At 51.3% G+C, this 15517-nt stretch overlaps 1 protein-coding gene across 1 annotated transcript in view; it reads right to left on the minus strand.

Moving 5' to 3' along the window:
* The window catches only part of LOC104628680 (syntaxin-binding protein 4-like), a gene marked incomplete at its 3' end in the record, with an annotated part of 28201 nt that overhangs the window by 3603 nt on the left and 9081 nt on the right, over nucleotides 1-15517 (minus strand). The window contains exons 5-12 of the mRNA XM_010297349.1: nucleotides 10553-10638; nucleotides 9673-9787; nucleotides 6886-7027; nucleotides 6583-6689; nucleotides 6254-6364; nucleotides 4281-4353; nucleotides 2867-2984; nucleotides 1733-1830 (exon numbers count right to left, since the gene is read on the minus strand). Of these exons, the coding sequence (XP_010295651.1) occupies nucleotides 1733-1830; nucleotides 2867-2984; nucleotides 4281-4353; nucleotides 6254-6364; nucleotides 6583-6689; nucleotides 6886-7027; nucleotides 9673-9787; nucleotides 10553-10638 (850 nt within the window). The remainder of the gene's footprint in view (nucleotides 1-1732; nucleotides 1831-2866; nucleotides 2985-4280; nucleotides 4354-6253; nucleotides 6365-6582; nucleotides 6690-6885; nucleotides 7028-9672; nucleotides 9788-10552; nucleotides 10639-15517) is intronic.

The following is a 15517-nucleotide window of genomic DNA, read 5'->3' on the forward strand; positions in this document are numbered from 1 at the left end:
AGAAGCGAATAAACCTGTGCAACCCCCACTTCACCGCTGCCAGCAGCAACTAAGAGCTTTTAAAAGACAAAGTCGAGCTCAGCAGAGCTGAGCAAGCCCGCGGGACCCGTCCGCTCTCGCGCGCTGCCCGCGAAGCCCGTTCGAGTCCCACCTCCCATCCCTCTGCCCGCCATCCCTGCGCGAGGCGGTGCCGCAGGCGCCCGGGCTTTGGGGTGCTGGTGTTGGCACCTGGCGTGGGCCACCCCAAAACCATCTCGGGTTGTGCCGGTTGGTGCGCGTGTCCTGACCCTGGCACCGTTGGAGCTCGTAACACTGGCTTTTAAAAGGGGAAGCCCAGCATCCCCACTCCCCCCACCGCAGAGGAGCCGCTTTTATACCCGTGACGAGCGGAGGTCGCAGAAAAAATGCTGCTTTAGGAGAACTATGCGGGCTTAGAAGAAAAATTCCTGCTTGCCTGCTGCCCCACCAGGAGGCGAGAGCAGCAAAAGGGCCAGCGCTGCATCTGCCGTCGGGTGGCAGCAGCGGCGCGTTGCACCGGGTCCTCCTCGCAGTCCCCCGGCCCCGCAGAAGGGGCTGCCTTGCCACGCTCCCTCCTCCAAAGCCAGCGGTACCCAAGGTGGGGACATGCACCCCAAAACCGGACGGGGAGCGTGGGCCCCCCCAAGGGCACTCTGCCCTTCACCAGCGACTCGGTGAGCAAACGGGCAGCTCCGCTCCCTGCCCTTTGATGGTGCCCGTGGAATATATTTTCCATAAAGTGATGAAAGGAGCAGCGGTTCTGCCTGGATCCTCGGTGAGATACCTCGTACTTCAGCCTTCCCTCGCCCACACCAGGCTGCCCGAGGTCACCCCAGCAGCGACAGCAGCACCGGCAAGTTTGGAGGGCAGCTGCCTGCACCTACAGCCCTGAGACAAATGCGTTACGCCCAAGGGAGATGCAACTCCCCGGAGCATTGAGATGAGCCAAGGTGTGTTTAAACGCCCCTTCGGACACAACTGGGATGTTTCACGACGCCCTCTTCTCCCTTTTTACCTTTAGAGGCTGGACCCCAACCTCCAGGAAACTCGACTGAAGAGTCGAGACTTTTATTTTTCCCCCGAGACTCTTGATAATAAATACTGTTCGGTGGCCAACTCTTATGCCTCCCTCCCAAATATCAGATTAAGTAATTGTAACGTGCGAGCGGTGTGATACTGATAAGGAAAGCAATGTCCTGGGTACCGCGGCTGACTCCGCATTCCACATCGCCTGCGCTACCGCTATTCCCAACACGGCCCGGTCAGCCTCCTGGAGAGGCGAAGGGGAATGAGGCTGGAACGGGCTGGTCGGCGGAGGATGGTGCACGTGTAGATTAGAGCACTGATCGAGTGCTGCAGCTTTATGTTGTGCAAACAGCCAGGACGGCTCTCTCAGACTATTTCTATTCAAGCTTGCATTTTTTAATCCATCCAAAACCCAAGCAACATAGTGACCCCCATGCTAGTACCTGGCCCAATCCTCACGTGCCCGAGTGCAACACTGGTGCAAGAATTAAAGCTGGAAGGTCTCGATCAGTTCTTTCACAGAAAAGCAATACAAGGAGACCGTTCTCGTAAGCTTATTTTGTTTGCCAATAACGTGGCAGCTGGAAGCAAGGAGGTATCACACCAGTGGACTATTTTCTGCATAGCACACCCTGGGAGAGGATTGAGAGGAGACCTTGCGTTGGGGAGAGGGACCCGTTCCACTCACCAGTTCCAGTTTCCCATCCTTGAGCCGGATATGAGGATCCAGCGCTACTTTTGGTTTGGTGCCTGAAGATGCCTTATGATTAGACGCCGAAGCGGGCGCTGAAAAGCCAAAAATAAATGTTAATAGAAGAGCACTTGGGTAGAGGGAAGAGATGCCTGCAAAGCAAAATTCAGAACCCTTGTTGCATGAAATATAATGTGTGTGCAGCAGGCCAAAAATCAAAGACCAGGATTTACTAAATCCGGTCCTGGAAGGCTGAACTAGGCCACCATTGAAAAGACTGGATACCGGGGCAAACCCTTACTGAAACTGGGCTTCTGCATGGTTTAAAATGGGAAGTTTCATCCAAGGACCTGGAACTGCAAAAATAGCACTTTGGAAATTTCCAATTACAGATTTTTGTGGCGTCTTGAGGTCTGTAGTTATGGTGACCTGTGGGAAAAATAAAAATAAAAAGCAATCTGCCTGGGTCTTGTCTTCTCTAATTCTAAAAGGGAATCGGCAGATTAAAAGCGATGTGGAAAAGCACCGGTGCAAGACTTCTCCTCCCCCGGACTGCAAAAAGCCTTGAACCCTTTTCCCTTGGTTGGGCAGGCAGGTGGTTTTGGATAAAAGGAGGCACATGCGTCGTGAGGCAGACACAGAGGGAGAAAGAAGCAGAAACGGCAGCTACTTTGCTGGTGAAAAGCTGTCATGAGATCAGAAGAGATCTCCTCGTTACCGGCACTGCCTTCACAGCCGGAATGGTACGGAGCGCAAGCCCTGCTGCCACCCCTGCTGCCGGTGCTCCCCCGTCCCTGGAGCACCTTTCCGCTATGATTAACCCTTGTCCGGAAGAAACCGTGACATTCCCTGGGAAAAGGGCTGCGGAAGGCGTTACTCGCACGGGAGCTCCCCTGCCAAACCCCAGAAAGGTGCAGGACTGCGCTGCCTGCAGCCCTGCTGCCTGCCTGCCTGCCTGCCTGCCCGTCCGCCCCCGCCATCAGGCCAGGTCGGTGATAAAATTCCTTCTCGTGCCGGCGGCACAGGATTTGCCCAGGGAGCAGCTCCTTCCACCTGCCTGGGATCTGATTAACGTCATGGGAAGCCCCGTTTGCTGCTCCTCCTGAACCTCTCGAGCATTTCTCACCGCACCCGCCTCGACCGTCGGGGCAGAGACCGGGGGCAAGGAGAAGGCAGCAAGAAGCGGTGGAGGTGCCGCATGAGCGTAATCCTCCTGATCCGAGTATTTGTCCACTGCTAACGCCAGCGACTGGGAAGCAGCAAGAGGTAATAAATGGGTTTGCTGGATCGGCCACCAACCCTTTACTCTCCAAGTTCAAGGGCAGAGCTGTTACCCTTCGACGCATGGCTAATCAGGATTAGCTCCACGTGGCTCTGCCGTTAGCTCTGGACACGGAGATATCCAGGGCATCCGACAGGCACCCACAGAGAGGCAGTTCTGGCCCAGGCTCCAAGCCTGGCCGCTGCCCTTTCAAAGCCAGTTGTCTGTTTTCATGGATGACAACACTGACACAAAGCCTCCTCAGCATTTCACGTTAAAAATCCGTGTGTAATGAAATCCCCTAGCTAAGTCAGGAAGCGATTAGGTCATTGCTATTTGCTGGATTGCCTACATGACCCAGGGCTTTGCTCCACATTACCGGGAGCTCTGGCTGTCGGCGGTGGCCACCTAAGAGGTGCGAGAACGACGGGCTGCGCTTGCTCAGGACTCGCTAGGGAAAGCCCATCTTTTCCTCCAGGCAGAAGTAACCTTCGTATCACAGGGTTATGGGGCAACCTTGCTGGAGGTCATCTTCCTGGACACTGGATCATGGGGGTTATTGAGGTTTTCTGTGATTCCTAAGGGACCTGTGAAGCTGCAGGGCGATTTGAGTTCACCCCCCCCGTTGCTGCCATCCTATCAGGTGAACAGAGTAGGTCTCTCCCACAAAAGTTAAGAGCTCAGTACGGGACCCAGAGCATGGAGAGAAAACACACCGTAGAAAAGTGAGCAAAAAGCGAAGCTTGGATGTAGAGAGAAACGTGACTTAATCACACCTATAGGCAGTTTCCCGATTTGACCGACTGAGGGCATCCTTAATGCCTGTATAATGCCCAGGGTTGCCATGTACGTTACAACTATCATTAATTGACCTTTTTATACTGCCTCTCCGAGGACCACCCATTCCCATCAGAAGGGAACGTTGCCTGCCATGGGACCTGCTGGATGCAAGTCTGACACGATCTTTGCATGTGGGCAAAGACACTGCTGCAAAAGAAACACAGGCTGAGAACGGACGAAGTCGTCTCCTATGAATGCCTTAGTCCTCTGAATGCCTTAGTAGAGAGTTTTGCTGTTATGGACTAACGTGGACATAATTACTACCCACTGAGTACGCCAAGCTGCCACCTTCCCTCTCTCCTAGCTGAGTCTTATTACCACACCATTAGATCCCACTACAGCAGCATAAACACTGATCAAAATTAATTTCATCATTCTCAGCTCTGAGGAGCTAAGGTTATGTTCATCACCCACACAAAGAAAACAAGCTAGCAGGACTCTTACCTGAGACAGTAAGCTCTGGTGGGCAAATGTCCGGTGACAAAGAAGGCACAGGAAAATGATTTTCACGTCTATTCTAGAAAAAGAAGACAAAACGGCACAGACAGTCGCTAAGCAGAATCCACTGGAGTAAATAAAGAGCAGAAGGCAGAGGAGTTCAAGAGAGCGCAACCCATCTGGCCCATAAAGAGCAAAGGCACCATGCACACCTCCCGTGCAGATGGGCCAAAAGAGGCTCCAGGGGTTTCTCTGGGAGCATTTGGCACAGGCACATTCCTGAGCCATCTCAAAATCTCTGGTCACACACAGAAAACCGAGTTTGCCGCTACTGTAATTGAGAGCTGAGGATGAATTTGACCTTGCGTGCTTTCTCCGTAGAGGTTCTCCCTAAAGCTCTGCATCCAACACACTAGTGAGGTCCTGAGTCTGACCGCAGCCAGTTGCGTTATTTACCCAAATCACAAAATTATCACAGTGAGCATGACAGGAAGCCGAGACCAGCGCCCACCCTTTCTTAAGTGCCAGATCACGGGTGAAAGCACAGGTAAGAGGGAAAAATAGAGGTAGACACACTGAGCACCACCGTGACAGTGCTTCCACTCATGGGAACTTAGATGCAGAGAGGGGCGCAGAACTGGTGCTGAGGACATACAGACCGGTAGCATGGGCGCCTGAGCACGCTTTCACTAGCGTGGAAGCACAGACCTCATTAGAAGTTCCATCTTTTAGCAGCAAAGTCAGGAAAAGCACAATTTAATTCCAGCCAGCAGTGTAATTTCATATAGGTGCACAACATCACACAAGCACACCTTCTGCTGGGTGATGAGGGATCTAAGCGTACTACTCGGGTACATGGATATGGGCTAAGGCTGACTTCCATAAGCATGTCTCCAGCCTGGTACACCCAAAGGCAACCTGTGTGTGGCATTCTTGAAAGTCTGTCTCCCTGCAGTGTCTGAAAAGAAGGACCTTTTGTGAATGATGTTTGTATGAAAGGAACCTCCAGCCGGCCTTTTCTAAAGGAAGTTTATGAGGAAGAGGGCAGAAGATACTCCAGGCATTGCACCAGTCCAGGAGAGGAGCGACAAATGCAGAGAATCCAGCCATGGGCCTAAATTACCATGAGGGATGTGTGGTTAAACCCTGTCTCACCACGCATAGCTTGAGCGCTTGACTCTGCAAACACAACATGGAGCTAGGCTTCACAGGAAGAATGAGCCTGACTTATCATTAGGCTAGTGAAGAGCAGAAACGGGCTGCTTAGGAACGCTGCAGATTCATCCTTGTCAGAGGTCTTTAAGAACAAAGAGTTGTTCCTGCCTTTGGGTAGGAGACTAGATCAAACCAACTCCTGAGATCCCTTCCAGCCCTATGACTGGTGTTGAATGAGATGCAGGTTGCCATCCGTAGAAGGGTTTGTTTTAAACCCGAGACTTCTGAAACAGGTCTGAATGCAGGCCCTGGAGATGAAACTCCTCTCATTACCTCCAGAGATCCTTTGCCGTCTCAAACCCAAGACAGAAGAAACAATATTTCAGATTTAAAATACCTGGCTGTAAAACAGGGCTACATACATCAGCATTTCAGACCTTCCACGGTCCGGAAGGACTACCATGGAGTCCCTGAAGAAGAGTTTTCTGATCAAAGAAAGATCGCAGGACCGATGTCTGTGGTCTTAGATACGACCTTCAGCCTACCTCTGGGGACCTCACATGGACCTTCAGTCTGCAGGAACTCAGACCGTTCCCCACAGCCTTTGGAGGTGGCAATGGGTTGTTGTTATGAAGTAACAGTCCAGGATGTAACCGTCCCCTTCCAGGAATAAAGGCCACTTCTGTGTTTCCCTCGTGTCTTAAACAAACAACAAACACAGAACATTTTATTAACAACAACAACAACAACAACAACAACAAAAAAGCACAACTTAAATTTGCAGAACTTCCATGCCCATGGTTATTTCTCTGGGATAATCTCACTTAAGCCCCTGTAGCCTGCACCAGTGTAGCTGGATCTCCACCAGCTGGATTGCTTGTTTGAACTTCAGTTCTGTTGCAGAAGTCTGCAGGGGGCAGTGATAAGGGGTATTCCTGAGGGACAGAACATTTGGAAGGTCTGGATTACACTTCAGGATGATCCATGCAGTCAAGATTTCCTTATACGATCACCTACCAAGACCATTTTGAAGCATCATTTAAGACTCATAATCCTTATGCTTCTTGAAGCCAAACATTGGGATGACATGAAGGGGTTTTGCCCAAGATCCAACAACACCGTGATGATGACGGGAAATATGCGACAGGCCTACCTGAATTTGGCTTTTGCAATTATTTTTCTGGCCTCTTCTTGTGTGCTGCCCACCAAAGAATCTTTATTGATAGCGATTAGTTGGTCACCAGGTCGGAGCCGACCATCCTAAACAAAGAGGAGAAAGTCAGGAGTTTCTGGGAAGGAATGTCCCTCTGCCCAAAGCCGCCTCCTGCAACACAAATCCTCATTAGTCCATGCAATGCATTATTCATCTATTCTTAGAAAAGCTGCTTCAGAACAGCTACAGCTTCTAGGAGGGGTCCCCATTGCAAAGTCACTGATAGTCTCCACGCTGACTTACCTTGTAACAGTCACCATCTGGCACAAGCTCTTGAACATAAATCATGGGGCCATCAGGCCTGTTAGATCCACCACTGATTGTCAGCCCTAAGCCGGAGGATTTTGCTATAGAAATGCTCTGGATTCCTGAGTCAATGGAGTAGCTGCAAGGGAGAGATGTTAGCAGGTGACTGAAGGTGATCTGGTTTATTTTCCCATGTCGCTGAACAAACTTTGCCTGGCTTGCTTTCTGTGCATGATCCTTCTAACTTCTCCCAACCTTTTCTGCCTCTGCACCTTTTCTTCCACCCAACCTTGGAAAGAAGAGGTGAGGACTCCAGTTGCTCAGCAGACATTGCTCATCAGTATGAAGATGACTGGTTGACATGATCCCAAATGCTGGGGAACATTCATTTGCATTTAGAAAATAAAGACAGAAGAAACTAAAGGTTTAATCAGAATATATTTGGCACTCTTGGTTTTTATAGCCAAAAGCATACGAAGGATCGATGTGGTTATTGTTTCAATCCAGCAGCTCTGGCCTAAATCAGCAGACAACAACTTACAGATCGGTCAACTATTAAGCAGCCCTTAGCAAACGTCAAAGTGAAGCTCAGGATACACAGCTGACTACGTCTTAACCAAGGTTTGGACTCAAAACCCTGCAAGATGCCCTGAGGATTGAGCCTTTAGGCACCTTGATAGCAATACCCACCGCACTGTGATTTACTTCCGTGGCAGTGGTACAGACGACTTGCCCAGTCAAGGAGGTGCTGCAAATGGAGCGGTAACAAGGTTGGACCCTACCCTGGAAGACCTACCTGCTAGGCAGGACCCGACAGGCCATAGCAGGCGGCTCCGTGTGGGGAGGGAAGAGATAGCGACTGCAGTAAGTGTTTGTGGGAGCAGGGATTTCACTGAGCACCCACGGGCCGGTGAGCGGCATCGCAGCAGGGCGGTTGTGGGGGAGGATGCGGTGGGACCTAAGGGTCAGCAAGCCTCTTCCTCCTTACGGGCTGGGTGCAGCTGGCTCTTCTTTTCAGTTTATTTCCACAGCAGCCGCTCACCAAATGGTCTGCAGTTTCTGGTCCTCCTTGTGTTATCTGACAACTTAAGACGCAATGACAGCTGTGTATCCCACGCCTCGCAGTGGCACCAGCGCAGAACCGATGCCACCGCAGCGATGCCGGCCCCAGTGGTCAGACACTCCAGTGACAGAGCAGCGTGTGGCCAGCACCCCTCCAAATCGGCAGCAGACCCCCAGGAGAGCCAGCTGGCTACGCGGGCGCAAGGGACTGTGGTCGTGCAGCGTGCACCTCGGTCTTACGAAAAAGCGTTGCTTTAAGAAACATTTTAGGAAAACGATGTCACGAAGTGTAGCACGGAAATGAAAATCTGTTCAAATCGAAACATCAGACACTATATGTGGTGAGACCAAATCGTATCTGGGTCCTGTTGGTCCCCACCAGTGGGGTGGCAGGACCACAGATGACCCTGCAGGTCATAGCCTGGGGATGACCTTCAGTGAGAGGAAAGGATGGGTAAGGGATGGCAGCCGTCTGCGTGAGAAGGACCTGCTGCACATGGCCTGAGCTACATCTCCGCAGCCAACCCACCAAGGCTCCGCACAGTCTGTGCTTTCAAACGGCTCGTGCTGCTCCCGGGAGGAGACCACGGGGGCCTGGCAGTGGCACGGAGACAGGCAGAACACGGCACATCATGGCAGCGCTGAGCGAGGATGCCACCAAGCCAGGTCCCCTCTAGCATATATCGCAGCCTGGAGTGGGTTAACAGCAGAGCAAGGATGTCTAGTTTGTCCAAACCAGCTGCCAAGTCGATGAGCTGGCCTCTCCTCCGCAAGGGTCTCTCACTCCATGGAAGCAGTGTAAACCTCTGGTGCCAAATATTTGTCCTCTGCAAATCCCTAATAAAGAGCTGGTATTTAGCAAGAGGATTTACTGGTTCTGCAGTCAGGTCTGATTCTCTTTACCAGCGACTTGGCTTGTTTATGCTGGCAAAGGAAGGGAGGCTGCAAGCCCTGGGGACAAATGGTCCCAATTCCACGACTGTTAACACACTTCGAGCTGTCCTTCTTGAGAAGGGCAACCCTGAGCACCCTGGAGACCAGACTCCGCAGAAAAACAAGCTCTGCCTGTCCAAACCTCTGACCCTGCGAAATATGAAAGGGACAGATGACCACATGAAAACGCATGCTCCAGGACGTGCTCTGGAGACAAAAGGATGCAGTGTCCGTAGGCAACCCCTGCTGACACCAAAGCAAAGGGCGTCGGGAGTGTTTGCGTTGAGAAGGCAGCGCTTGTGCTCTTGTCGCACGACGTCAACATGCCAGAACCAGGGCAATAGAAAACAAGCTCCTGAAACACCTTCCAGAAGCACCACTGGCCTCGCAGAAACACTCCGCTCACGACACGCTTTGTAAAGGTGATGTGCGGGGTCCTCTCAGCGGGCTGTGAGCCATGGGTCCTCCCCGGCTTTCAGAGGGGAGGAAGAGGAGCGGTTGCCTTGTAAACATACTGGCTGCCTCAATGGGGAAGCTTGTCAGCTCCTGGGGACAGGCTTCCCGGGAACAGTCAAGATGCCACCATGACAAGGACTTCTAGAAGACCCTGTGGTCTCCTAGCCATGATACAATGGTATAGAAGGCATAAAGGTGAACAAAGCAGTTCTTCAGACACTGGAAGTATTTACTGGATCTATCCCTAAGCCAGCGTCAGGCATTCGGCCGGTACCTTCACAACTGACCAAGGGACAGGGATTGCGGGGCCGGCCCCGCGCGACCCATACGTACTGTGCGTGAGAGGGGTGCGCCGGGTTCCCAACGAAGGGGCTGTGGGAATTGGCCGGGCTCAGCAGGAGCGGGCTCTGAGAGGAGGAGCCCGAGGATGTACTTTCCAGGTATCGACCTGAACAGCAAAGTCAGAGTCAGTCCAGGGAACACAAATACTCCACCATCAGCCTCCTCCCCTGCTCTACCGCTGAGAGCTGACACCGTTTTCCTAGCTTTCTGGGGAAAGCCACGTGGTAGTTAAAGACTTCAGTATATCGCTCATGGAGAGGAAACGTTCAGCCTACTCGGCACAATTCCAGCATGGGACTCTCCCCCCTCTGCCAGCCCTACATACCTCTGCCATAGGGGAAGGGTTGGCAGCCTTCTGGTGGGACGCCAAGCCAGAGGGACAGCTTCTTCCCCCATGCACACGTGATGCACTGGCACCCGGCTTAGCCTTGGTGCTACCCTAACAAGGTTAGCCTTGTTGCATCTCACTAAACGTTTCCCCTTTGCGAATGAAAAATACTGATCAGCGAATGAACAATTGCTGAACAGATCTGAAATCGAAAGTTGCACCTGCAGAGACAGGTACTGCTGGGGTTACCTGCCCAGCACGTCAGTTAAGCGGAGTCTGGGGATCTGGGGAGCAGTCACGGCCCCAACTCAATTCTCCCTTGCTCACCCCGAGGAGGCTGGCTCGCTGCCCCGCTTTGTGCTTGCCCTGTGCAGGCAGGACTGGCCGTGCCTTCTGCTCTGCACCCAGGGAGGCACTAAGTGCTTGCAGTAAGGACGAGCAGGGCTTCCCTTCCTTCAAACCTCCACCCAAACACCTACACAAATCAAATCAAAACGCCTTCAAAATAATGCTGGGGTGAAGAAAAGTTTCTCAGCTACTCACTGCCACCGTGCAGGATCGGCGAGCTCCGCGCCGAGCCCGTATTGCTTTGGGAGCCAAACTTCTCCAGCAGCTCAGAGAACTCTCTCCTGGAAGCAAAAACACGGCACAGTCAGCTCAGAACTATTCCCCACCTGGTTTCATCACAACCGTGCCCCTGATGGCTGTGACTTACTACCAAGCCTATAGGGCCGATTCCCTCCGGCAATGGGGAGCAGACAGAGCTTTCTCGTGCATAAGGGTATAAGCCTTAGGTTTCAAGAGGCTGTGCAAGGCTTAAGGTCGATAAGCAATCTCATGGCAGTGCAGCTTTCCTGCGATGGGCTGGAACTTGGGTGCGCTCCTGCCCTGCCCTGGAAAGCGTTCAGGGTGAGCGTGGGCGAGGAGAGCTGGGAAGGGGAGTATGGACAGGCAGTGGTGCTCCCAGAGAGGGCAGATGAACACAAGAGCCCTGCCCTGCACGCCCCCCTCCTTGGACCCTCTCGGGAACCAGCCGCAATAATTTCACCCCCAGCTACAAGGCTCAGAAGTTTTGCAAACACATCACACAAATTAAACAGACTGTCAGAAGGAGCTGTGACTATGCTTCTAACATAACAAAAACGCTTCGCCTATTTGTGACTCCTTCCAGAATAGCTCAATGTAGATTTATCCTCGGTTTTTTCTCCTCTTTTCCTAGACAGAAAGCAGATCCTGCTAGCTCTTGCTGGGGTAAAGATGGGAGGTGGCTTCCGGAGCACATGCAAAAGCGGCAGCCCACTCTCTGAATCCATCCATGGTGATATCCTCCATGAACATTGCAGGATAAGCTCTTGGAGCATACAGCCTTAACGAAGACCTGCCTTTTAAAGCGTGCTGGGGCAGTGCAGGCTTCTCTGCTCTTCCCAGCAACTCATGGCTGAAGATGCTGAACCAGATGGCACATGCTAAATTTACAGATACCATGGAAGAGTAAGGAGGAGTGGCAACCCACAAACATTTAGCTCTGTCCTGAGGTAGCCCCCCTGCTTCCTATATTACCTCTCTGCAAAACAATCTCATCCACAACGTCCCCTGGAAAGCTGGCCCGAGCGCCTTCATTAATGCTTTCCTTCCAGGTTGAGTTGGACCACCATATAACTACCCAAGCTTGTCGAGTCCTTGATGAGCTGTAGCTACCTGTACGCAACAGGTGAATCGTTTCGTGACCTTCCTTTTGCCAAGTGCAACATGTTGAGTTTTTAAACCCCGTTAAGAACCACCATTAACCGTGTTTACCAGCTCCTTCATGATTTCTGTAATCCTTCTTTGAGCTGCCGTGAGCCTCTCGCATCCTTTTGGATGAGGAGGCGCAGGAACGGGATCAGCCTCCTGTGCCCATCCCAGCCACATTGGCTCTTCGCTCCCAGGAGCACGCTGTCCCTCTGCATCTGTGTGGTCCTCTCCCTTCATAACCCAACACTACCCCATCAATCCAACCTCTTGGCAAAGAGAAGAGCCTGAAGGATGACTAATTTCTTACAGGTGTCATTAAATAAGCAGCCAGGCAAAGGGGGGAAAGCCTGGAAATATTGTTTCTGTGGCCACAGTAACAACATTAAATGTCCACTTCAAATGGACAAAGCATGAGGGAATCCCCATGCGAAGGTGCCTTCTTGATGCTGTAGCCACAGGAAAAGCCTGGTTATGAGTGGCTAGCTCTCACACTTGACAGTCAGACAAGCTCAAGACATAAATCTGTAGGAAACCAACCACAGCAAAGTTTCCTCAGTGAGGAGACTCCTCTTACACACAAGCAGACGTTGTGTCATCTGTGTACTTTACCGGGACAGATGTCATATATTATTGGCCAGATTAGAGTCAACAATATTAAACGATGAATGAATCATCAGCTCCTTGGGTTCCTGCTGGAAATGCTCTCAGTAATTTACATCTTCCCATTAACAACCAGCTCATTAACAAACTTCAAAGACCAGTGCCTGCCTTATCTAATATTGCCATCAAATGTATGCCTTATTCATTCCATTTAATGCTAATTTTAAATCCAAGTGTCACACAATACTTAGTGGAATGCCTTGGTGAATCCCAGTACTTTGCACCAACGCTATTGTCTTATCAACTAAACCCATGACCTTAAAAAAAAGACAACTACTTTGTTCAGAAACCCCACCTTCCACAAAACTGCTTTAACAGGCAGTTTCGTAGCGTTAGACACTGAAATAATATGTAAAAGCACCGAGAAAGCGGAAGGACAACTCGGATCCTATAGCAGTAGGACAGCGGTTTGCTGTTCAGTGGTTCCCTGGATTAAGCCTTGGCTGGATCTTGCCTTAGCAGAGTTTTTCCAACTTTCCAGTAAAGCCCCTGTATTTCTACAGGTGATTCACACTCCCGTTGCACTGGTAACTCATGCACTGATGGCCTTACGCCTCCATGACCTATTGCAATGGCAGGTCTAACACGCTGAAAGCTAACATATTATTTCCAGTGGTTACCAAGCCATCAGCAGCTGGGTTTTTGTTTTGGGCTGGGTGTATCTGTGGTCATCTACTGTTACATTTTCCTCAGATAATAATCCATGAGGGCACAGGACAGGTTATGAACTTAAAACAATGGCTAAAAAACTCTTAGCCAATGCAAATGCAACTAGTCTGGCAGCTCGTGTGCTCTTTAAACCCTACTAAACAACGCAAACCCAATCACCAATCCATGCTGTCAAACTCTGTTATAAGTAAGGGCACGTATGACTTGAGCGCTCTGTTGTTGTTTATTTCATGTCGTTAAGTTCATCCACAAGGGAAGATTTATCATTATTTGCTCAGGAGCCTGAACAACGAGCTCCGAGCCCAGGGTTGCTTTGCAAGCCCGGGTCCAGCCCAGCCATTTGCTGTAGGGACGATGTGACTAAATGCTACCTCACGGGTGACCGTCCCGGCTCCTGCTCTGTTGGCCAATACTGCAAGCCCCAGTTCCACCAAGGACAAAAACACATGACTAACTTGAAGCACGCACTTATCCCAGCAGCAAGCAATACGCTTTCTGGTGGGAATCTCCCGAGAATTAATTTTGTGCTCGGTGCTGTATCTGAAGGAATTTGCGAGCGGGCAGAGGATGCCCAAACATGACTGATTAATGAACAAGTATGCTGAAGGAATGCCAGCAAGCCTTGCTTTGTGCTTTCAGACACCAAGAGACTTCAGAAGGCGTCTTTAATATTTAAAATTTGACCCTGACTAAAACATTTCGAATTGTCAGATGCCTGCAGGACTAAAATGCCCAGCTTGCTTTAAAAACAAAACAAAAAAAAAATTACATGGGGTTGTATTAGGTGGAAAGTTCATTTTAACAATCCCTTCTCCAGCTCTTTTTCATTAAGATAAAGACGTTTGAGGTCTGGAGGATCCCTGTAACAGAGCTCAGACCCGCACAGCCTTCAGCCAGCCCCATGGCGTGGAACGGGATGATGGGGTTTGCCAGCAGCAGCCAGCTGTAGGCCGACTTTGCTGCAGATTAAGCAGCGGGGGGTCAATCTTCCTGCAGAATATTGTTGTTTTATCTCATAATACCTTTTTGTCCTGCCCTTTTGTTCTTGGGAGAACAAAGGGTGAATCCTACGTCAAAGGTTACGTGAGAGCACGGCATCTGGAAACCTCAGCTCTGCACCACAGCTGGGGGGAGAAAGAGGACCCTGTGACACCAGGTAAATTAATAGCTTGTCTCAAAGAGAAAAAAAAACCCAGACCCAAACCAACCCCAAATCCTGCAGGCCAGTGGGAACCGTGAACCCGGAGCATCGCAAAAGCACCACAAAAGCAGACTTTCTCGCGCCCAGCTCGCAGCGGCGGCAGCGTTTCCACCAGCTTCTCCATCAGCGCCCGGGCAGCCGCGCACCTCGGCTTCCGTGGCTTCCGTGTAAAGGGCTGCGCGTTTTCCCCCGAAGAGCAGCCAAGGGACACCCCGGGCTTGTGGGATTCAGCCCCGGCGCTGCCGCACGCGGGAAAAAAAGGGATCACCAGCGTGAGCTCCAGCCGCAGCCTCCCCGCTGGCTCCCGGCTGTTGGTCGTGCATTTGCAGAAAAGCAGACTGCTTCCCTTTACTGCTTGTTGTGCAAGCCCTATGAAGACAACAACCCCTTTTCACCGAGATGACTCTGCATGTCGTGCTGGAGAGGCCACGTATTTAGCGTTTTATCATGCGAGCACCAGGAGGTGCAGCGCAAACAGGCTTTCTCACAGCGACAAACCTGAAAGACCAGGATGATTATCTGTGCGACGCATAGAAACAAGGAACTATTGTAACTTTCAGGCTGAGAATGAATAAACAGTAATTATGCCCATGCAATAAAATTATCCTCATTAGCTAAAGATGAGCACAGGCGAAAATCAGATCCAACCGTCAGCCAAACCCAGCGCGTCCAGCTCTAAATCTGAATTTTCTGCTTTAAGCCCTAGCATTACTGCCGCTCTCTGCAGCATGTCTGATGCGACAGGCCGAAAACATGCATCTTATACACGCCAGGACCGAGTTCCATTAAGAGCACAGGTAATTTGGGCCTATAATTAACTCCAGGGACAAATAATAGCGCTTATGAGTCAAATTCACCCGCGGGCAACCACAACAAAAATGCTACTCAGCTGAGTCATGGGGAAAATTGGCAGACGGCTTGAATCGTCTCCCAAACCCAGAGCCATTACGCTTCCTCCTCCGGCCCGCCTTGTGTGCTCGGGGTTTATGAAGACGACCTGCAGTATCTGCAAATACTCCGAATTACATTCCTCCCTCCCCGGGTCGCTCTCTCGGCTTTCCCGTCTCGTGAGCCGCCGTGCCGGGCAGCGGGAAAGGTGCCTCACGCAGCTCCTGGGACTTCACGGCGCGGCATCTCCGGGGGCATCGCCCGCGGAGCTGACAGTCCCTGGGAAGTCAGAGAGCCCGGTGCAACCCGGGGCTCAAGGACAGACTTAAGAGATAATAGGGCATCAATAAAATAAA

Source organism: Phaethon lepturus, unplaced genomic scaffold, assembly GCF_000687285.1.
Source record: "Phaethon lepturus isolate BGI_N335 unplaced genomic scaffold, ASM68728v1 scaffold31030, whole genome shotgun sequence".
Taxonomy (NCBI): domain Eukaryota; kingdom Metazoa; phylum Chordata; class Aves; order Phaethontiformes; family Phaethontidae; genus Phaethon; species Phaethon lepturus.